Consider the following 24527-nt stretch of genomic DNA (forward strand, 5'->3'; position numbering starts at 1 on the left):
TATCCTTGTTGCTGGGGAAGGCTTCAACCCAATGTTTCTAACTTTCTATTTCTGCCTTGAAAAATAAACCTAGTTGATGCTGTGGCCATAGTTCAACAAAACAACAGTATTCAGAATTTCAAGGTGTCTTTGGGGTGTTCTGACAATAAAGAACAGTGTATGTTATCGTTGCGTAAGAGATACAATAAATGTTACTCTTTTTAGTGAGGCTGTACGTTAGTCAGTCCCTTAGAGACTCTGGATCTATTACACTATCCAAATCTATTATGCTGTTGTGACAGCTGAAATTCAGCCACGTGTTCAAGCACTTCAGACCCAATGTAACTTGTTGACCACGTAGGGAAATGAATGATGAAGGAACGGAGCATGGCTGCATACAGCTTTTTACTCTAAAAAGCTAAGCCAGTTCATCAGTGAACACTTGACGATTTGTACCACAGACTTTTCCCTCTGCCACTTTATCCAAGATGACTTTGGCAGTATCAGTCCTGATCCTGCATAGCCAAAATCCAGAGCAAATTATGGCTGCATTTCCTATCTCTTTTTCAGCAGCGTCGCCACGCCACACGCCTGGTATTACAGCTCCTTTCAGCATTGGTGTAACGTAGCCATTTGCCAGTGCAATGTCGCATCCGCTTGGCAGATGCGCAACTTCGTACTTGTAACAATGTGCCTTCTTCCCCCGCAAATTCGCTCCATGCATTTCACGAAGGCCCTGTGGCCACTCGTGTCGCTGAAACATACGGTGACAGATATATGTCTTTATTCAAAGAGCGGCAGACGGATGGCATCACACCCTTGCTCTTGCACAGGGCCTCACGCTGCGCCTCAGGCATGCAATACCTCACTGTCCTCTGATTTTATTGCTGGCGAGGGTGCTGCATGGCCAGGCCAGGCCAGGCCAGGCCCGGCCCGGCCCGGCCCAGTAGCTGGGCGGGGGCGGATTGCCTCCCGGGAGGTCTACCGACACCCTTGCCCCACAGCCTCCCGCGCCTCCAGCAGCGCGGCCCCGGGGCGGGAAACGAAGGCACGGGAAAAGGACACAAACACCGGACAGAAACATCTGCGCCGAAAGGCCGCTGCCCCCGTGGGTACCGCCCCGCGGGCGCGGACCGCCCTGAGCCGCGGCTAGCCAGCCCCGCGCGCACCCACCCTCCCGCCACCATCTTGAATGCGGGCAGGAGAAGCTCTGACCGCCCTCCGTAGGGAAAGTATGAGAGCGACGCCCCGACCCTTCTAGAGGCGGGGAGGGAAAGAGCGTACTAAGGGGCGGGATGACCCCGCCAGGAACGGTTAGCCCCAGCAGGAGACCTAGAAGTGCATTAAAAAAAAAACCCCACCAAAAAACCCCCAAAACAACCCACTCCCCAAACTCTCCGCCCCGGGCAGGGGAAAAGGGCAGCTTGCCCTCACTTGAAATGGCACCTGCTTCCGCCCTCGCCTGGTAACCCCGCCCCCTCAGGCAGGGGGTGGGGCGGCGCGGCAAGCAGGTACGCGCCCCTGTGTGCGGTGTGCGCGCGCTCGTGGAATGTCCGCACGGACGCGCGCGGCGCGGCGCTGGCCAAACACCTCCCTACTCCACCCCCTCCGTCCCACGCCCGCCCGTGACACACGCGTCAGGAGACGCAGCGCGCTGCGCGGTCCCGCCCCTCCTCGGCCCCGCCCCGCCCCCTCTCCCGCCCCTCCCCGAGTTCCTCCGCGCGCGCGCCGCGGCCCGGCCGGAGACACGGCGGACCCGCACCGGCTGCGGCAGCGCGATGACGGCGCGGCGGGAGGCGGCGGCCGGCTGCCTCGGCTGCTCCGGCTGCCCCGGCTGCCTCGGCTGCTCCGGCTCCCCCTTCCCTCGCGCCGGCAGCGGGGCGGCTGCCTGGTGGGGCGCGGCGCTGCGCTTCGCCCTGGCGGTCCTTCTCCATACGGCCCGGGCTGAGAAGGAAGGTGAGACCCATATTTCCCTTCCTTTCTTGTCCTTTCCCCTCTCCTCCTCCGGTGGAGGTTGCGGGGCTGTTGGCGGCGGCGGTCCGCGCGCTCTCCGGCGGCGGTTGTGGCGGGGGGCTCGGGGGGCGGGGAGCCGGGGCGGGCGCGTGCCGGGGGGCGGCCGGTGCGGCGGCTCCCGGGCCTCGCCGCCTCTTCCCCCTCGGCGGGGCCGCCGGGTCCTGCTGCCCGCCGTGGGGCTGCCGCGCGGGCAGTCTCTGCCGCCGTGCGTGTTCCCCCCGCCGAGGCTGCCGGGGTGCGCCGGCGGGTCTGCGGGGGGTGAGTGTGTGGCGGCGGTGGGGAGGTGCTGGCATCGGGGCGAACTTGGTGGGGTTTCTCCTCCCTGACAGCGGCGGGGATGGAGCTGGAGCTGCCCTTTAAAGGGGGGCGGGAAGGATTTTTCGCGTTGAGCTGGTTTCCCTGCGGCAGGCTTCCAGCAGGAGAGCGAGCCAAGCCAAACAGACGGGCAAACCTGCCTGAGAAAGGGCAAAAATGCACGCTCGGAAGTGACAGCGAGACCACCCTTCGCCTCCCCGAACTTTTGACAGGTGTCGGACGCCTTCACGAGGTCCACGACATCTTCTCCAAACTTTAGTGAAAGTCAGACGGCGTCTTTTTAACTTCTAGTGTTCTTGATTTTGGCATATTGTCTTTTCATTGTGGTTTAACACGGGAAAAAAGCCCCAAGCGAAACACCTAAGCGTATTCTGCAGCGTTGCTGAGAACGGCTTTCCAGCATTTCCAAGGTGCAGACTCATGGTCTACTTAAAAGCGTGGCTGTGTTGGCAGCGTTAAAAAGCAGCAGATAAACGTAATGTATTACAGAAGTAGATGAAACAGATTTACTTCAGCTGTCATGAGAATTGACTTTTCAAGCAAGTTGCTTACTGGAGGAGGGTATGTTGGAAGGTGATTGAAATGTAACAGGCCTGATGCAGTCTGAGAGGATGAAACAGGATAAGGATAAAAAAGAATAAGAAAGGCATGGTATGGGAGTTTAGCGAGGAGTCCGTAGTCATATCTCTAGACCAGACTTGAGGGAAGAAATGCATCCTAATAATGCATGTATGAGAATAAATGTAGATATGCCTTTCATCTTCTAATGAAGAGGTCAATTTGAGTAATTTCCTAGTAACTTGTTTTTTACAAATACAGTGATTTTGATGTTAAGGTGATGATAAAAAAACATCGATTTTGAGTCACAGCCACTTGTTCACTTGACTTTGTCTTCAGAGAATTTAACTTTTAGAAAACAGTGTAAAGAAGATACAGTATCCTTAGAGTGATGAGGCTTTGTAAGTCTGTCAGCTCAGTCTGTAGTGTCTTGAGGTACTAGAAAAATGCTTCAGAAATAGCTATTTTTAACTTCGATTTTGATTGCATTCCTTTACCTTTTATTTATTATATTCCATTTACCTTTATTTAAGGTTGTAGCCTATATGAGTTTATAAGCTTTATCAGACATGTCATATACCAATGGTGGAATTGATTCATGCCCTAGAAGTTGTGACAGCTGTGGCTGTGGCCTGGCTTTGTTCATTTGTGAAGGAGATACTTTTTTTTTCCTCTATGGACTTCCTTGACATTCCTAGATAAACAAAGGCAGGTTTAGATTCGCAGAGTTTGAACGGGTATGATTGAAGTCTTTCAAGAAAATTGAATAGTTTGTACTGATACCATTTCCTTCTATTGATACAGTCCATTACTTAAAACTTATCCCAGCAATACTTCTGTCTTTTTCAAAAAGTGAATTTGATTCTCATACAGATGCGGATTTTTTTTTTCAGTCTTTTCTGATTTCTGACACTCATTTTTTTTCCCCAAGATTTCTGCTGCTCTGTAGTCTGAGTAGTGCATTTAAACTGACTAATAAGTCTTGGTTTGGTGTTTGGGGTGTGTTGTTGTTGTATTTTTGTTTTAAATTCATCTTTTATGGATCCCTTAGAAGAATTCGTTGATGATCTGCTTTTGTGTATCACACATTGAAAACTGTTGTCTTGGAGTATTCCTTTTGCTGAGTGCAATGCCTATTTATAGCCCTGGATAAAAGAACAGTGGAGTTTTAAAGCAAGACAAAGTCAGATAGGGACTTATGAGATCCAGTCACTGATCTTAAACTACAATTTAAGTGCCAGTCTGCAAGGGGCAGTAACTGAGCATAGGCAAGGAAGGACCAGCTTGGAGAGTGGGCTGTTAGACCAAGGTAGGAGCTCAAAATGAAACACTAGTTCAGAAGAAAAGGAGGGAAGGGTGTTTCGGGCCTCATCCTCAGTGCCTTAGCTAATGCCAGGTTGTGTCAAGTTAAACATAGTAAGACACAGTTTAAAAGAAATAGTCTGGATATAAGGAAATAGCTAGGAATATCCTTTCCATCCCCCAAATGTGGACATACATGCTTCATTACAGCTGCAGGAAGGAAGCTGTGGAGAGGGATTAGAACTGAGGTTGTGCATTCTTGCTCCTGTACTATTTCTGTACTGCTGAGTTGAAGGTTACTGTAGTAAGACAGTGTAGTGTATACTTCAGAGAAGTTGCTACAGAAAAAAAAAAATTATAGAAGCAGGTGCTCAGGTGAACTATAGGAGTGAGAGAAGAATAGATCAGAATATCACAAAATAAACTGAAAAATTAAGGTGGAGGCCACTATTTTCCTCCTACCTTGCATGTACATGGGGAAAAACAGGGGAAAAGATGGAGCTGATGTACAGAAGAGTAATGCTGGCTTCAAGCTTGTGTGGAGAAGGAGCAGCAAGCAGTTCTTTGTGGAGCTGTGATGAATAGGAAGAAGATTGATGCAGGAGTATACCAGATTGACATGACTGCTTCTAGTCCCCAGTCTTAAAGAGTTTGAGGGTAAAAATGTAACATAAACAGCTTTGCCATTTGTCTAACAGCAAAAAGCAAAACTGAAATCCTTTGTGTATACAAGCTGTAAATCAAACTCGTGGGGAACAGTGATATTGCTGTACACTCTCTCTGTGCTAGAGAAATAGAACTTGTGGAAAGCATCGGGTATCTGAACAAACATGAGTGCAAAGAAAACTGTATGTGGACCAACCAAAAAAATGTAAACATCAAATTCAGACTAAACACTGATACGTGACTTTTTTTTTTTCCCCCCTTGTTGTCTAGTTGGGTCCTGGGTGCCCATGTATTGCTGAGTAATGAGTAAGACTGAGAAGACTGTAAAATTTTTTTGTTCCTTTTTTTTTTCCCACTTAGGAAATCTGTGAACCCATAGCAAAAGAATGACATGGCGGGAAAAAAATTCTTTGTTCATTCTCAAAAAGCTTCTTGCCATTTAGGAGGGGCAAAAATAACTTTTTTTTTTTTAAAAAAACTTTTTTGCAAAAGTTTCTTTTGCAAATGCATATGATTTTCAGGCTTTTTGTAGGCTCATTTTTTCCTAGTATAATTATCACATTCTCTATTGCCATATGGATTGAGGACAACTTTTCAGTTTATATTTGAGCATGTTCAGTTTTTGTTTGGGGGTTTGTTTGTTTTGGGGTTTGTTTTTTTGTTTGATTTGGGGGGGAGGGGGCAGAGAACACAACAGCCTTCTGGGTTTCAAGTTGAAGAAAACCATAGTAATGCCGTAAAGCCTTGTGGTCAGTATTATGTTTTGAAGACAAATGTCGAACATCTATGCCCTTTTACCTCAGAACTGTTTTGTGTGTGTTCCTTTATTTATACTCATTTATATTTATTTGTATTTAAAAAAAATCCTCATTTTATACAACAGCAATTTTTTTAAATCAGTTTTTATTATGACTGGAAACCTGTTGAGACTATTTTGATAGTTCTCTTATCAGCTCACCTGCTCACAAGATTGGTGCAATTAGAGCAAGGTTGGTATTTAGGCTAGCTTCAATCCTTAACTGTAACTTCTGAAGTTACACTTTAGTGCTGGATCTGGGAGAAATTTCTATTTAAACATCTAAGATCTAATACCAGATAGGTCAGTGAAAATGTGGAATGTTCTTTTTTCTAAAGGTTGAAATAGTTTCTAGAATGTTAGTAGAGAATAAGATAGTTACTGAGTATAAATGATAGCCAAAATAATCACAAAAGAGTTGAAGGGAAGTGTTGTCATTAGAACAGTGCACTGGGATGCTGGTGTTTTGGTTCCATTTTTGTCATTTTGTCTAATCTCAGCCAAGTAGCTCTTAGCTTTTTACCAGTATCTAAAATGGCAATCCAGGCTGCTCATATGAGCATCAAAAGCAGACTAGACTAGAAGGTGGTGTGGGAGAAAGCTTATATGTTCACAATAACGTTATAAAAAAACTCTTCACATATACTGCTTGTTTGTCATATCCTGCTGTCAGAACTAATATAAAGCATGCTATCCTTTATTTTAATGCTAATGTTTTGACTGACTTAAATCAAAATGGGTGCCAGAAAGAATGACCTCAATCAAACTGAACACACTCTAGCAGCTGAAGCAGCACATCAAACTCATGAACAGTGTGAAGGACAGCACAGTGAATAAAAATTGACCATACCGTCTCACTGGTTTCTGGTTAGGTTTGCGCTATGTCTTTACTCTTGTGAATGATAAATATTAACGATGTGCTTGGATTGAAAGGTCTCATGCTTGCCTGCAGAATCTTTGGGCTAAATTAAATATAGGGAAAACTTGTAATGCAGTGAACAGGAAGTTGAGACCCCATGTTGTCCATGACCACCTGTGTAATCTCAAAATGGTTGCTGTTCCCTCCTCTACATCTCTTTCTCCCTCACCAGTGTCCAGTTGTATTGCACGTGTGAGGCAGATGTAGGTACCCGCACCTGTAGAGGTCGATTGAAGGGTAGTGTGCTGCCATTCAGGGCCTTGGGTTGTAAACTCTTGAAGGAACTTGCTATGTATTTGTATAGTGCCTAGCGTGATGAAGCCCCTCCAAAGCTTGCAGAAGTCTATAAGCGTTATTTTAAATAATGCTGTCAGTTGTGATTTTTGTGATTGATTGCCAGTATTGCAATATGGGTTACTTTGAGTCATTTGGATATATTTGTGCGTGTTAAAATTTCAGCTGTTAGCAGTAAAGCTTGGATATTTGCTCTGTGTCACTTTATTTAAAACCTACCTGGTTTTGCTCTGCTTAAAGCGATACATGTTATGATTCCATGGTGTGATTTACTAAGTTTGTAAGTATAAAGGATCTTTCAGACTGTAGACTTGGTAACTGACCTAAGAGTTTGACAGTGAATGCTGAATGTTGTGGTTCATGCATAACCAGCAGTAAAAGTTGTGTGACTGAAGCACAGGCTGGAACCAGTTTGGTTTGTTCTTGTGTTTGTGGGTTCGGCAAGAATAAAAGTCAATAAAGATCTGTTTTATTTCTCTTTCTGGTAACTGCTATCCGGTGTGGTGCCTCTGACTTTGTCAGTCTACGGCATGAACTTACCTGAGTGTAACAGCAGCTGCGAGAATGTGTCTTTTTTTCTATAAAAGACAGCATTTGAAGTAAATCTGCACTGTCCATGGTAATAAGCAGGGCTACACAGAACTGGACTGGGTAATACCTTGAGCAGTCTGCTCTAACTGGACCCATTGTGATCAGGCGGATGGGCTGGAGGCCTCTGGGGTCACTTCAGCCTGTGTTATCCTGTAGTTCCAGAAGGTGAGCGCGCCAGGTGCTTCTTACGGAAGCAACTGATTCAATCCATTCACCTGTGGTAGTCACCAAATTTGAGTTTCAACTACAGTTACTTTTAAAATCCTTTTTGTTTTTTCTAAAAATTTGCATTAATATTTCAGCATTTTTAATTATTACTCCCAAGATAGAAGATGCAGAATTTCTTCCTGCATAGGGAGTATATTAGTGCTTTGCTGGAATGGCCTTTATTTTGTGATTGACTTGTTTGGCATTAGTAATCTAGCTTGTGAATTTGGAAATAGGAACATAGTTCAATTTAGTTTGCTCACTGTGACCCACCTTTCTTATATGGAGGAATTGTTAACGAACAGTCCAGATATGGAGGCAGTAATTCTTGCCGCCAACTTCCCCTTATCCATTTGGTAAGGCTTGTAAACTGAAAATGTAGATGCCTGATTTAGGAAACCAAAGGTACCAATAACCATGAGACTTAAAGGGGAAGTATATCTTTCTAGTTATAAACACAGGCAAAGAATAATCCTGTGTCAGATGTGGGTTTGTTAGAGGCAGCTGGTAACATCTTAACATGGGGTACAGGAATGTTTTCCAAACTGTCTACATGGAATAATGAGTGATTTACTGACTGTAGCAAGGATGTGAAGCAGCATCTTCATGTAACACTTCTAAAAATCTGTTCTTAACATTTTCTGATAAGCAGGCTTGGATAACTTGTGCTCTGGACTATTAAAGGGACTAAACCAGGATTGTGCACACTTGTGCACGTGCTCTCTCCCTTTTTTTAAAAACCTTGGATGTAATGAGGAAATGGCAAAGAGCTGAAGGATTGCAATGTAATTCTACTCCCTGAAGAAAAAATTGAGGAGTTTTACACTAGCTTGAGGTTTTCCTGCTACACTCAGCAAATCTATCTTCGCTAAGACTATCATAGAAGCATTTTTAATATCTTTCCTCCTACTGCCTGGCATGCATAGAAGTAGAGACCCATCTGAGAACAACTGGAGTTTTACTGTAGTTATTGAACTGATTTTAAGGATACCGGAATGAAATTTAATAGAAGGAGGAGTGCAGGAGGTGAAACTATGTACCTGTCAGCTCCTTCTGTCTATGTACTGCATGAAGTTACAAAATCCTATTTAATAGAACTGTTGAGCTGACTCTAATACAGCATGCTTAGGTTTTTAAAGTTATTTGATCAATGTATCCATTAACTATTCTTCATAAAGCAATCTGTCTTAATAATAATGTCTTAAGGCTTGTCTGGGGATTTTTTCAGTTGAACACCTAGATCTATGTTGGACTGTACAGATTTGATGTCATAGAATATGCAGACTTTTAAAAGTTACTTAAACCTAAAAAAATCCCAAATAAGCCTCAGTTACAGAGTTTTTTAAAGTTAAGTCAGGAAGTACAGCTAATAGTGGTGTTAAACAGATTATCATCACTCCCTCAATTGGTGATTTAGAATAGGAGACAAAGTTGTAGACAAGCATGGTACTGATTTAAAAAATTTGAAACACTTGTTTTCAATAAACCTCTTATGTACCCATTGTTCATCAACTTGAGTTTTTTAGATCCATGGATCTGAAGAAGAATGGAGTCCCTGTAGAGGAGGGTGGTAGTGAAGAAAAAAAAAATGGCTGAGAAAAGTTCTCAAAGAGGAGGTTTTTAAAGAGGGAATTTTAGCTTTTGAAAACAGAAAGCTTTCTCATTTTCTTACAGGCGTACTCTGTGGGAAACATCTCAAGGTAGTTTCCTCAGTGTGAAAGTGGATGGCTTCAGCATATTTTGATGTGACTGGCTTACGAAATTTCTTTATTTTTGTAATAGATAAGCTGCAGACTAAAAGTGTCTGGCTCAGATTGAAGATGATAGAAGATACTGATATTGAGATCAAGTAAAGAAATCAGCTATTTTTCATGACAATCTTCCACTAGAAGATTTTGGGGTCCCCCATTTGAGATGTTGATATAGTATGTTAATTTAAAAACTGGTTATCTGAAGCTTGTAAATAAATATGAAACCATCTAGCAATACAGAAAAAGTCTTACAGAATCAGTAATTTACACTAAAATACTGTACAAATATTTGCAAGTGGAATTTGTAGATAATGATAAAAAGTATCCAGGCAAGTAGATAAACTGCAGGGTGTTTGGTTTTGGTTTATTCCCAGCAGTGGTTTATGTTCTACCTTGGAGGCTGGTTACAAGTAGTTTCTGCTGGCTCTATTCTGGGACCTGTCCTGCTTAATATCTTTTGTCACTGATCTGGAGTTGGAGTGTACCAAACCTGGGGAGCAGTCAGTATGCTTAAGGGCAGGGCTGCATTTCAGAGACAGCTAAACAGGACAGAGCAATGGACTGACAGGACTGTCATGAAATCCAAAAAGGACAAATGGAAAGACCGTCATATGGGACAGAATAATGACTTGCAGGGGATACAAGCTGGAAATGGCTATATATGAGTCAGCAGTGTACCCTGGCAGCATACAGGAGTGTAGGCACTAGACTGAACAAAGTGATTATTCCTGTTTACTCAGCACTTAATAGACCACACCTAAACCACTGCATCCAGTTTTGCTCTCTACCGTCCCACTGGAAGGCCGCAAAGATGGTCAGTGGGCACATGACCTATGAAGAGAGCCTGAGGGATGCAAGGCTGCATGGGCATGAGGCTTTGGAAGGACCTTGTGGCAGCCTGCCAATATCAAAAGTAGAGGTTATGAAGAAAATGGAGCAAGACTCCTCACAAAGATGTGTGTCAGAAGCCTGAGAGACAGTGGTCATAAAGTGAAAGAGAGAAGGTTTGTTTTGTACCAGGAGGTGCTGGTCTGTGATGATCTGAGTAAGAAAGTCACTCAGACACTGTAAAATATCATTGAAAATGTTATTTATTAGAGCTAACGGTGTAAAGGGAGAAGAGTATAGATAATCTTGTATTTGATTTGATGCTGGGAACACTGAGTTGTGCAGCATCAAACAGGCCTTCAGTCCATGTGCAACATCCTGTGCATACCCCATCCATAGAAAGGGTTACCCTATGTTGGTCCTGCGAGCTATTCTTGGATTTCCTTAGAAGAAAACAACTCTATTCATAATTTCTACTGTGAAGCAGAAAGGTTGTGCACATGAGAACTTCTAGCTGCACTTTTAGATAAAAGCAAGGCCACCCAGGTGGCGTAACTGCCGGTACCAAAGCGGGAGCTGCCTGCAGGCTTCTCTGTTGGAGTGAGCTGGCTGAGCTCATCCTGCAGCCAGAGGGTATGTGCAGCACAGCACGGGCCTGAAAGCCAGCCTGTGCATGCAGCACAGCACAGGCATGGGCCTACTCTGGTTAGCGCTTGCGTGGATCACTGACTTCCTGATGTATTATGGTCTTCTGGTCAGAATTGCTGCAATGTCCTGGCTTGACATAATAAGACCATATTTCACCATGAGGACAGTCAGGCATTGAAACAGGTTCCTTAGGTTGTGGAATCTCTGACCTTGGAAGTTTTTGAGGCTCAGCTAAATGGGAGCCTAAGCAACATCGTGCAAATTCAGCATTCACCATGCTTCAGCAGAAGGTTGAGCTAGATGACATCTTAAAGTCCATTCTGCACTGAATTGCGCTGTCTCTGTTTTGGGTCTCCCTCGTGATCTTAAAAACTTGTTTGGAAGTTGTGATAAGTTTGTCAGAACTGATGGGAATATCCATAAGACAGGAGAATTCTGGGTTTCCATGTAACTCCATAGTAAAATCAGTGCTGTGGGAGTAGTAATGTAGATAGAAGCAGAGTTGTATTGGATCCAGGAAGTTTCACGTGTCGTGGGATCACTAAAGTAATGCAATCATAGAATAAAAAAAGACCTTGTCAGCCATTCCTTGTTTCTGTAGTCATGCATCACACAGGCTTTATCTGTCCTCTCGTTTTCATTTTTTCTCTTGAAACATTTGTTTTAACAGGAGTATCTGTATTGCATCCTTCATGCGAAGGATAATATAGCCATTAGGTTCCATCTTTGCTAGCTGCTGGTAATATGACAATAAATTGCATTGTGGTTGACATTTTAATATACAAGATGTATTAAAGTAATACTTAACAGTTTGTGCAACTCATATCTGAGGAATACTGAGAGATCTAGATACTGAATGTTGCCAAGTTTGTCTGTTCCTTTCTTGCAGCAGGGGACATGGAGTACTTGGTTCTTACTGGAATCTGTCTCCTTCTTGTATGTTTGCTTTGGTGTTCTGGACCTGCATGTAACTTCTGTCTGTGGAGTCAGCAATGGGCAGTCTAGAGGTATCAGAAATGACTGTTATCTAGTGAGACCTTCCATTTAACTGTGGTTTAAGAGTACTTGTATTGGGGGAAAAAAATTTCTAATGCTGAAGGGCCATTTAAATCTAGCAAAGGTGTGCATATTTAGATTGAGGCTTGGTGCTAGGCATGTCACAATAGAAATGAGGTATTTTTGAGTGAAGGTAATTAACTGTTTTCTTAGTTAAGGGGCAGCTTAGTGATGTGGGGTAGTTGCAATCTTTAAAGTAAAATTAGATGTCTCTTCAAAACACATTCTGTAACTAAGGCAAAAGGTTTGAAATTACTGGGTGAAACTGTGATCTGTGTTGCATAGGGTGTCAGCCTAGGACATCATAACAGTTTCTGAAAGAGTCTGACCAGAAGAGATTGTTTATTTACTTCTGAGGGGTAACTGCTTCCAAGGTATTTGGGTAGGTGAATTGAATTTGTGCCATTAAACTTACTTAAGCATTTCATTTCCATATGCCTACTTGCACCTTTAATTTATTAATGTTTCAGACTTTTTTCCCCAAAACTGTAGGCCTCCCGTTCTGTTTCATTCTTCTTGCTCTATATTTTCTCTTCTTTCAAAACTTGCTGCAGTTGTTCTTCTCCACCCATTTCTTTTCTGGCTTTATCAAACACTGTGGGCAGCTTTTTCCTGCTCGCCTGTGTTTCCACATGACGAGTCAACAGACTGCTTTGCTAAACCATCAACAGGTAGCATTAGTGCCACATCGTTAACACTAGGTCTTGAACATTAGGCTTTTCCTACCTTTTCTTGACCTTCGATTGTTGTATATATAGGCTTTGTGTGGTAGATGATTAAGCATTACCTTGCTGCTCTTTTACTTGTCCTCCAGGCTTAATAGCTGTTTCCAGTGGTCATTTGAGTAACAGTTGCCACCGGAGCACAGAGAGGGTGGAGATACTGTGCTCCTCCCTCCCAATGATTCTTCTCTTCAGCTGTAATTAAGTCTTAAACAAATTGCAAGTGTTACACAGCAAAATCGGAATTAACGTGTTGTCCAAGTTCCCTTGTTGTTCTATAAATTTATGCGGTTCCACCCTGATAAGTGACTAAAAAAACAGGGGGAGGATCAGGGCAGAGAGAGCAGAACTCTGTCCCTCAGTAGGGCACTGTTGCTGTGTCGTAACATGGATTAAGATGAGTGATACAAAGCATCCTCTGTAGTAGGTGGCAAGTTAGGAGTAGGGAGTGAAGACTGAGCAGTGTCCACAGAGCGTAAGCTGTAGCTCTTACCTGGTTGCATTCATGTTGCCAGCAAGACATTTAGATATTGGGAGGCATCTGTCTGGTGCTGTCTTCTTCCTGTTCTGTGGCGGTTTTTGGAAACTCTGAAAATCCCATCCTCCTTCCTCTTTTCTACAGTGTACAGAACAATTCTTGATCTCTGTGTAGGTTTATTAAGGTCATTAATCAGCCTGGATGTACCTTTTGGTCTTTGTACTGTGTTGGCACGGTCCATTCTTTTGAGTAAGTGGGTTTCGTGGGTCTGTTCAGTGGCTAATTTCATAAGAGTTTGGAAGGCTGATGTTAATGGTAATAGTTACAGTTATCGTCAGTTAATGCATCATTCTCTTGAGGCTGCAGAACCTATGAAATGACTGTTGTTTCTTGTAAACTACATGCTAAAGTTTCTATATATTGAAAAGGTTAGAATTCCAGTAAGATCATGTTACCTGTACACACATCAGTTTGCAGTGCTACATGAGTGGTAAAACTTATTGCCACAATTAGAAGTTTCTAATCTAAAATTTGAGAATTGAAGTATGATGAAGATTTAAGAATAGTTTGGAGGGGCTGCTGCTTTCCTCCTCTCATTGCAGCACAGGTTATCTTGTTTTTGAGGCTAGTTCAAATTAATTTTATGTCTGCACAAACTCAGTAACAACAACCTTAGAGGCATAACCTAATTTAGCATGTTGAAGTTTAAAAATATTAAATATCACTGTCATTAGAGTAAACCAGCATAATTTGTATGGCCCAAAGCCAGAAAAAATGATGCTATTTGTAGATGTTAGGTTTCTCTTTAACTTACTTTTAAATTTTTCCCTCTCCTTAAATGATTTATGAGAAGTTTCCATGAGTGTCAGAAGTATTGTTCTCTTTGGCTTAAAAATGTGCACTAAAGTCTTTCTCCAGATGAGAGAATTATTTCTCCTGTCTTTTTTTTTAATTTGTTTAAAAAATATGTCGTCTCATTCATACTCCTCTGTAAAACCTTCATGAAAAAAACAGAATTGGATACTATTTCCTGAGAAGGATTTTTGAGCCAGTTAAGTGCCTTTTGGAGGATCAAAATAAATTATTGAAATGTTTAAAAGTAAAACACCAACTTAAAGCAAATGTTTTTAATAGGTATTTTAAAGCATCTAGCAACTTTTAAAGTAGTATTTGATTCATTTTTTTTAAAGTGAACTTTTATGACATTTACTTCTATCCCCTGAAATATACCATTTCGATCTATGGCAGATAACCTTTTTAAACTCCTATTTTAATCTGACTTTTTTTATAATAAAAATTGCTCTAGCTGAAGTGGATGAAAATGCAAATTTCTGTAAGGTGGAAATACAGGCTGAGTACAGAATAAGCATCTGAGAATAAAGGTGTTTGAAAAGAATCACACATTATTTTCTGTCCATCTAAAGTAATTTTCTTAGAAAAATAACTAAAAGCAGACTGCTAGGTGTAGTACGTGTTACTTTCAGTGAGCTTTTTTGTTTCTATAGTTTTATTGCAAGGATATATCTGTTACACAACACATCCAATCAGCGCAAACTCCGTAAAAGAAACCTTCAAGCACTTGCACCATCTTCTGAAGTGAGAAACAAATGTCATGAGTCAGATGTGTGGACTGTGTCTTCAGGATGGAGACCCACTTTCTTCCTTTCTCAGACTAAGTGGTGGCTTCACTGTCGGACTGGGGCTTGTGTTCTGAATCAGAATTGTGCTGTCACTTTCTGTTTTGTGGCTGGCTTTAAAAACTGAATTATCACTGAAATCCTAAAAATCTTAATTGGCCTTAACTAAGGGAAAAGAGATGAGTGGATGAATGCAATGTGACAGCTCTCCTTACTAGGAAAGGCCCTTAGTGTGTGAAGAAACTTGTCTTGTATCTGAAGTGAGAAATGACACGTGAGTAAGTTAGCGAAAGACTATCTGTAGACTTAGTTGGGTAGCAATGTATACACTCAAATCTGTGCTGTTGTGAGCAGTAAAATACAAATTATTTGACCTTTTGGGTGCCCAGGTATTCCAGTGCAAGTGATCTACTGTCTCCATTTAGCTTGTAGTAACGTGGCAATAGGTTGGTGCATATGAGCTTACTTGAGTATGTGTTGTATAAAGTCATAACTTTTTTAGAATTTGTAGTACAAAATGAGGTTTTTAATCATCATGTGAAACGAAAAAGCAATATATTAAGCTAAATAACTAGATAGAATTTTCGTTAAAGTGCATTATCTAGGAATGTTTCTATTTCAACTCTAGTATGTAAACAGAAGATAAAGAATTGGCAAGCTGGCTTTTTGAGGGATGGTAATTAGGCGTTTTAGTAAAGAAAAAAGAATGAATATGTTTCTATGTAAAAAGACTTCAAAGTGAGTTATTTTTGCATGTGATCTTTACTACTTTGTGTGTCTTTACTGTCTTGGCTGTGATGGCTCATCCTGAGGTCGGTTGGAAATAATGTTTGTTTCCCTTTGTTATGGACTACTGGAAAAGAAAAAAAGTGAATTGGCTATGTAAGTGCAAGAAGATTTAGCTGGAAAGGCAGCCTGCTGACTGGTGGTTCTCTCTTGGGGCCTCTTGCCTGAGATTTGCTGGAATGATTTTTTACATTGCCAGTGAACAGTCACCTGTTGGGATGTAGGCAGAATTTCAGTCTGCTAGCTACAACAACTCGCCTAAAGAACAGGCCTTTCTTTAAACAGCTTTTATTGTGTTGAACACTGAACTGGGACATGTTTCTTGAGGCTCACCAGACTTTTGTATTCTTGAAGCCAATAAAAAAGATTGCTTGCATTATAGCATAATACTGTTTTTCTTTTGCTGTGTGGTACTTATTTTTTTACATTGTAATTTTCCTTTCATAATGTTATTTTATCATTCTATATCCACCTACCTGTATGTCACATGCTGCTCAATTTTCCACTGTTCAGGATGACTGAAATTGTGTGATTGTGCGTAAGCAGTTAATTCATAGGCAAAGCTTTGAAACCAACTTGTCCAGTTTTAGTTGTGCTGCTTAACCGGTAGTGATACAAATGCTGTAATTACAATTACATAGACAGAAGTGAATTACATTTAGCACATTGTAATTGGCTCATGTGGTTATAGTTACCTTAAAGTGAGCTTAGTCATTAAGACAAAGGGTTAGAAGCTGGACTTTTAAAAAAAACTTAGTGTAAATTACAAGACATTTAAATAGTCAATCTGGACCTATTTTAGTAAGTTGGGACACTATTTCCGGAATTTGGAGGAAATTCATAGACTAAATGATACTGGATTCTGTAAATACAGCTTATAAGAAAATCGGTTTAAACAAGAGTTAATGGAGAAAACAGTTCTTACAAGCATGTAAGAGGGTATATAATGATGATTAACATAAAAATAAATGACAGCACTGTATTATGGAGTAGGTGTTCCAGAACTACATAACATTTGAGAGTAGTGTTTTTATAAGCATATATGTCAGAATATATGTTCCTGAAAGAAGAATGAAGAAGTGAAGAAAGTAACAGTGGCTAAATGAAAGAAAAATTTGCAAAGCCACCTTAAGAATCAAATCTCAGTCAGAGTATGCCTCATAACCTGTAAACCATGGAGAATTATTTTTTTTTTGCACAGCAAGAATCTTGGTATATTCAGTGGTCTCACATTACATGCAAATGTATTCTATTATGTGCAATTCAGGGACATCTGAAGACTACTGTTGGCTAAAGTGATTTTGATATTAAGTTCCAGTTTACTTTGGAGAAGTGTAGGATTTTAAAATTTTCTTCTTGTTACTTGTTGCTTCATAGGTCTGTACTTTTCTTATTTTAAGCTAAAGTATAAAAGGCTTGGACCAGAGACAATTAAAATAGGAATGTGTTTGAGCAAAATTTGGCTACTAGCTATATAAACTTGTGAGAAGATGCTGCTTAAGCTTTGAGGAATTTAAGTGAATGCAGTATCTTTTTAGGCCATTGTTGTTTCCATTTTTATTACTTAAGTGTTTACCATCAGGCATTGTGAATGCTGTTGATAAGGGCAGGGGAAAGCATTTTGAAATTTACTGGCAATAATGACTAGATAGTGTTTTTACTGTTCCAGAAAGCTGTGGTTTGGGGGGCAGCAGTTATGGCTCTGGTGGTGGTGGTTTTTTTGCAATTTTTTTTTTTTTAAAAGAGTTTGGAAAAGCTTAGAAAATGCCCTCTGTAGAAAAAGGTGTTTTGAAGCAAGTGGGAAGACCTACATTCATAGGCTTTTTCTGATTATCTTTTATGGGCTTTTCATAGAAAAGGTGCCTTAAGCAAAGAGGTTGCATTTTAAATGGTGTAAATTGAAAACAAACAGAAAATGAAACACACTATTTTTAGCATCTGCTGTTGCTTATATCACTTCTTTTAATAGTGACCTACTGTCTGAAAAGAGGAAAGCAGGATATGCAAGCTAGAAGCTGGAAAAATTTCACCCTGAAATCACTTAATGTCCTAGTAGTGAGAGTGGCTGAAATTGTCATGGATTCTCATGAATCTGATAAATTTGCTTCTTGCAGGTGCTTGAAAGGATAGAGGTTTTCTGCTGAAAGGGATCTGTCTATACCTCTTAGAAGAAAATACTCTATTGAGCATAGGTGAGGAGGAGAGGAGACTGAGTCTTCTGGCCTTGAGATCTGTGGGTATGAATCTTCATCCTTTTCCTTCTTTGGGCTATGAACATGCTAGTAACATTTAAAGTTTGACTAATAACTATTATAATGAGCCTTCAGGGCTTCAATTGCCTGTAGGGTCAGGAAGAAATTATTTTCCTAATGTGTAATTTGGCTTCTTGACTGCTGATTTGTGCAGTGGCAGATCACGCTGTGACAGCTGAAATGCTTCATACCCCAAACGTTATGTTGTGCCCCTCTCGTAGCAGTTGCCAGTCATGTGTCAGAGGTGACTGAAATGGCATGGTCAGCAGTTCTTAATTTGTTGCAGTTTACTATTCCAGAGTATTAAAGTATTGGCTACAGCATTAGACTGATAATGGAGCATGATGGTATCAGCCTGGACTTTGGAAAGAAGTTTTTCCAGGAGAAATTGTTAGTGACTTCGCAGAAACAGTCATCTTCCTCTGTAGCATGGGGAATGGTTCACCTAATAAAGCATGTTCAAGTGATCTCATACTTAATTGCTTGCAGAGTCTTTTGGCATTGGTAATAACCTATTCTCTATTGGTGACATACATATTTTGTGTAAAAGGGCAGAAAAGACACTTGTTGGACTTGCACTGGCAAGAAGTTTGTGAACTTGCTTAGCTCAGGTAGTACAAGTGCAAATGGTGAGCAACAGCTGCTAATTCTGGAATGGGCAAGTACTCAGAAGGAAGGATTCTGCTCTTTGGGTCACTTTGAAGAAGACTTTTGTCCTCTCTGTGGTCCATATTGGGCAGTGTGAGAGCTGCTCTTACAGGGATTTGGGTGATTCTTTATGACTCGTCAGTGGAGCTTTTTTAAAATGTAATTGGCTTTGCCTCATTTGAATGAGGTGACTGGTTGCTTCATCCCAAATTGAGTCTGAGAAGTCAGTTGCAAAAACAAGCTTTTGTCTCACAAAGATGTAGGTATTTACTTGTCATTTCCTTGCTTTGATGAAATAACCGATAAAGTAGAAACAAAGGATTGAGAGCTAGTCTAAAACAAAGTAAAAGGTATCACCACAGAAGCTTCATCACAGTCTTGAGTTGAGATGCGACTGCTGCGAAATGGCCAGCAGCCAAGCTTTGCAGTGCATCTGACTTCACCTGGCACTAACTGTCATCTGCTCTCTGAAGACATTTCTTAAATGATATAATGATGAATGGCACTTCTATTTAACAGTGTCATCCGCTCAAAATGTCTGTAACATCTGTTGCTTTGTTCCTAAGTTTCCACAAAGATGAAATAACTGAAGAGTGGCTGAGGAAGTGTTTGGGGTTTACAGAAGGGCTGCCTGCATTCAAGCTGCTTGGGTAGAAAGCTTTGGCTAGTTTCTCTGAGCTTCTGTGTGTGTTATCCTTGTGGAAGAATCGTTGCTACTTTCTCTTCTTTGTACCTACAGCATATCATATTAAAACAGGGAAAAAAGCCTCAGGAAAATACTGAGAACTTGTGATTTGCTGAAATACCCTCTTATGATTTACTGGCGGTTGACAGATTATGAATATATAAAGCTGTTTTCTAATGATTTTTTTTTATTTGTGCCTGATGTCGTAGTCAAGTTCTGTGTATTTGTTTCCAAAGCAGAGATCTAGAAAACGAGAGAGTCACAAAAAGCCCAACCTCAGAGGTGCAGTTGCTTGTGACTATTAGGAAAGTATGTTCGTATTGATAAATTCTTTTATGAAATTGTGATTGTTAAACTTGCAATAATTTGAATACCTGGGAAAACATAATTTCATTCTGGATTTCTCCCCAAGTTAAAGACTGAGACTTTCCCCTCCATATCAGCTAATCTGTAATTTGGGGGTTTTTGCACAGAGGATGGTCATGACATTTCTATGAAATTGTGACTAGCTGTCATACTTCACTTTTTAGCCTAACATGTCAAAGCTTCATTTTCTTACATCTTGTGCTGCAATTCACTTACAGATTTTTTTTTTTTGAGTGGTTTTAAAGACAAAATTAAACAGTGACTTGAATGTCTTACATCTGTATTGCCAGTTAAATTGACAAGAATCCACTCGTTCTTTGTTTCTAGAATTAAACTTTAAACTGATTGACCTACTCCAGTAATTTAAGTTTCAAAAGCCTAAGTCTTCATAATCTGTAGGACTTGGATCTAGTAACAGATGTTTAAATGCCTTTTTTTTAATCTCTTGCCCTATGTTCTGTATAGTGTGTCAGTATAAATGATTGACCGAGCCCTCAATTCTTGGATTAAGGATGACTTTTGTTTGTTATTACCTTAATGAATTCCAAGATAAATAAACCAAAAAAACTTCTAAGATATGCTGACATGACTGACTAGTACCGCTCATGTGACTTACTATTGCAGGACATGCATATTGTTTATAATCAGAGGTCCTCTATTATAATCTGACACACACAAACCCCCCCGCCCCCCCTGGTGATTTTCACTCTTCCACATAAAATGGGCTGCTTTCTCAGCCGATGTTGCTAAACGTTAGAACTCTGAGGTATGGTAGCTTGGAAAGTAATTGTATAAAATTTTGCTGTTTGGGGTTTTTGCATACCAAAAGAGACTTTTGGAGGTAACATAAAGCAAAAATTGCTGCTATCAACTTTTACTGTTGGTCATATGAAAGCAAGGTAGTGGAGTTTTTACCTTTTAGGAGAAGGTATCAAAATATGGGGGGAGTTAGGGATGCAGAATGGGATGTGCGAACAGTGACATATTAAGTAGCAGATTGAATTTTGTGTGCTAAAGCAGACAGTGAGGAAATGTCACTTTTTCTTTTAAAACATCATAGAGACAAGTGGCGATGTTGGTGACCTTATAATAATTGTTCTTGTTAGAACACTGACCTTCAGACTGGGAGATGAAGGTTTAAATCTCCTTTTTCAGACTGGGATTCAAGTTCTGTCTTCCAGAAGCACACACTAAACTTCTGTGTGCTGGGAAATCTTTACTTCTTCCTGTTGAAGTTGTTCCTCTTTGCGGAAAGAGGGGTGTGTTACCACTCTCTCAACTTTATCTAGCTGACCAGTAAAGGCAGCCATGGAAAAAGGTCTTAACATAGGGGAGGAGTTAATTATACGTGGGGGTTTTTTTAATAACAATTTTCTGGTTTGAGGTTGTTACTGTATTTTATCCTGAAGACCTGCTTTTTTGTGTGTATGAATAGTCTTTTGGGGAGTAAAATTTAGACCTCTTTGAACTTTTCTCTCCTCTTTAACTCATGTTCATTCTTGTAGATTATTATATTTTACAGGAAGGGCAATGCCCTTTTTTCTTTGTCTTTAAAAGAAAGTAGCATTCCCTACATTTTGAAAGGAATTGAGTAACCATTGCCTGACCAAACATTTAGAGGAAATGAGTGGAGGAGGAATGCTTAATTTGAGGATCCTATATGTGACTGAGGCATGAACTTTTCATCGAGTTTAGTCATATGGTGCAAACACTTCTAAACTGTTTCAAATTTTATTATGTTACTGTCAAGATGGAAAGAATTGTTGCCATGCTGAGGATTAGGGAATAGTGTGAACAAGGCTTTCCAGATGCACAGTTAAGATTTTATGTTTATAAATGAAACTGAAATTCTGTTTGTAAGTGTTGGAATTCTTTGTCGACTTAGATGTATTAAACTCAGTTGTTTAGGTACCAAATCAGCCATACTGGTTGAAGTACTGAGTTAGCTTGGTATAGACAGTCTTTTTAGGAAACCTAGGACAAGTTGTTCACTTTGGAGTTAAACATTTTCATGCCGGGAGACTGATCTGTGAAGTGTGGTACTTATTAATATGAACATCTTGGAATTGGAGCTCTCAGAGGAGAATTAGTATCACAGATTTGTGTTTAGTATTTTGTTACTCTTGCATTGTTGTTCTGGTTTGTCATAGCTCTATCTACAAAACGAGGTAGAGCAGATTTTAGATGTTTAAGTTGTTCTTTTTAGTTTAATAACAAAATGTTTTTCTGGTAAGTTACTTAGCTTTTTGGTTTTTTTTTTTCCCACAGCTTTCATCCAGTCAGATGGCATAATAGAAATGCTACGTTTCGATGAAGGAGACCTATTGCAGGTATGTAGTCTGAGTAAATCATCTGAACTAGCAGTGTATCTTTTTGATAACTGCTTTTTGAAACTCATGGGTGAGTTGATTTTTGAAAATAAGCTTTAAGTCCAAAAAACTTTTCGATCTTACACGTTGGTGTGTCCTGAGGTTCTGGTTCCCTGAGCTTTTGTGTTGGGAAACTGGGGAGTTTACCACAGGTTCTGTCTGGCCAGTTTGTCCAGGGTTTTTTTTCCTCAGAAAAACTGAGGAATGCTTTGTGTTTAAGACTCATCTTGATGTGTAGTTGGGATGCAATTGTATAGCACAACTAGAGGAACTGGGAAGTGTTGTAGGATTCCCAAATGTAAAGGCAGCTCTTGGGACCAAGTCGCCACTGGGTTTAAAGAAAGTTCAAATTAGTGCAATGAGGTAATTGGTGTTGCAAATACAGATGTTTCAGGTAAAATGCTGCCACTCGTCAGCTTTCTTTTCGCATGAGTCAAAAAAGATGAAAAGTTAACTTGAAAGAATACATGCTCATATTTTGAGATGATGGTACTAGTCAGGATGAAATACATAGCAACATGGCTTGCTACATTAGAGCTATGTAGTTCTGAAGTTCTATTGACTAGAATTTCATACAGATGTATTTTGTGAATTGTATTTATGTTGAAAATATCTTTTGTTAAAATTCCTTGATGTTAGTCCTCGTAGTTGAGAGGGAGGCAAGGAGAAAGAAAGCAGCAATTAATTGTTTAAATGATTAGAACACATGGCATGTGATTGTGTTTAACTTCATTAGTTACCAGTGCAGTGCTTGATTTACAGTTCCTACCTCCCATTTAGATTAGAAGACTCAACAAATGTAAAAGCTGTATAGTTCTGGGCTTGTGATAATATTTGTTTCAGATTTATGAAGGTATGTTTTCTTTTTCCCCCACCTACCTAACTTATTTGGGTTTTTTGCTTGGTTATTTGTTTGTTTTTTTCTTTCTTCTGCTTGGTCCTTAATGTAAATCAAGAATAACTTATTATAGATTTTAAGATTATAATGTAGAAGGGTAAGATCCTTCAAAATGATCTAAACTGGTGGCAGGAAAGGTTGCACTTAAAAACAAACAACCCAACACCACCACCACCCCAAAAAAAACCCCAAAACACAAACCACCAAACAAGCAAACAAAAAAGCCCCAGATTCCTCATTAACCAGTTGTTTAGATGCAATGTGCTAAACACATGCTCATAATAGATATCTCTGTAGGCTTATTTTTGGACATATAGAGTAGAATGGTGGAAGGTTTTCCATATAGTGGTCACAGTCTCAATTATTGCAGTCTTTGACTCACAGTGTTTCTTTAATTTGGATGGAGATACTACATGTAAGTATAAATATAAGAGAAAAAAATCACTAGGCTTAGTTTCTTTTCTTTTACATGCTCTGTTAGAATATATTTTGTTCAACACTTTTTGTTGAACATACATTTTGTTCAACGAGTCGTTTAATAAAAATGACAGACAGGTGTTGGCCCAATTTTTAAGATAAAAATGATATGGTTGAATTCACTTACCTACATTTTGGGTGTTTTTTTTCCCCAGGATTCTTTTTTTTTAAAAACTAATTAAAATTAATCTCACAAATCTGAAATTATCGTTCTTATTTAATTTAATCGCTATAGTTTTCAGGACAAGAAAGTAATGGTGCTGCTGTGAACCACCTCAATAATTCATAGAAAGATGGAAAAGTAAAACAGATTGTTAATCATTCCAACTTTATTGCAAGATGCAACAGAGAGAGGAAAATTAGTTTAAGTATCGTGGTGGGACAAAGTCAAGCAATTCTGGATGTTGTGCTGTAAACTTTGCAGAGCTTTGGATTGCATTTGTCTGCCACTTATCGTAATACACTGCTGAATATTTCATTTAAAACAAAGCAAGAGACAAAATTTCTAATAAATTGTTTATATTTTTTTTTATTATAGTTGTGGCTCGTAAGCCAAACATGCCTACGTAAGTGAAACCAGTTCCTTTTAATCAAAGTGATACAGCATGTTTTCTGTAGCTTTTCTGTAGTTTTCTGTAAAAACAATTTATTTGTTTTTTTCCTGTAGATTTTAATATGGTGACCTCTTGTGACTACTTAGTGCAATTTAAAAGTAAAACCAAAGCAAATACGTTGTTATAAAAACAGATTTACATCTTGTGAACAGCAGTTACTAAAGTTTTAAAGCTATTGTAATGTCTTTGAATGTTTCTCTTTCAGACTTTCTGTAAGTTTTCACAATTATTTGTTGATTGTAGGTCATCCTTCATTACAGCACAAATACGATGATGTAGTAACTCAGTATCATCTGATTTTTTTTAAAATATAAGAAATAACCAATTCAGTGCATAATGTGACTAATAATCATTGAAGTGTCAAAGCTATCTCCAGTCTTGGTTTATTCCTCCCCCCCTCAAGGAATTTGATACCTTTACAGTAGGAAGCAAGCCCTTTTCAGTTGCTTTCCAAGTAAGGCAAATCACATGCGGACTCTTACATAACTTGATCAGTGTGGATTCCTGCCACCTCCCTCCAGTTAGAGTATATCCTCTTGATACTGTTTTTTGTACTTATTTGGACTACATACTGTTGGTGAAACACTCCTTAAGTGTTTCAATCATAATTTAGGACTTTTGTAGTTTAAAAAAAAGTATTGGAAAAATGAGTTTGACCAGACTGTCTTAAAA

The 24527-nt window shown here is 40.1% G+C and overlaps 1 protein-coding gene across 1 annotated transcript in view; it reads left to right on the top strand.

Moving 5' to 3' along the window:
• Window positions 1-1757: 1757 nt before the first annotated feature.
• TMEM131 (transmembrane protein 131) overlaps window positions 1758-24527 on the top strand; it is a gene marked incomplete at both ends in the record, with an annotated part of 103042 nt that continues 80272 nt past the window's right edge. Inside the window, 2 exons of the mRNA XM_082014307.1 lie at window positions 1758-1935; window positions 21766-21827. Of these exons, the coding sequence (XP_081870433.1) occupies window positions 1758-1935; window positions 21766-21827 (240 nt within the window). The remainder of the gene's footprint in view (window positions 1936-21765; window positions 21828-24527) is intronic.

The sequence above is a fragment of the Phaethon aethereus genome (genome assembly GCF_964289735.1).
Source record: "Phaethon aethereus genome assembly, chromosome: 1".
NCBI lineage: Eukaryota > Metazoa > Chordata > Aves > Phaethontiformes > Phaethontidae > Phaethon > Phaethon aethereus.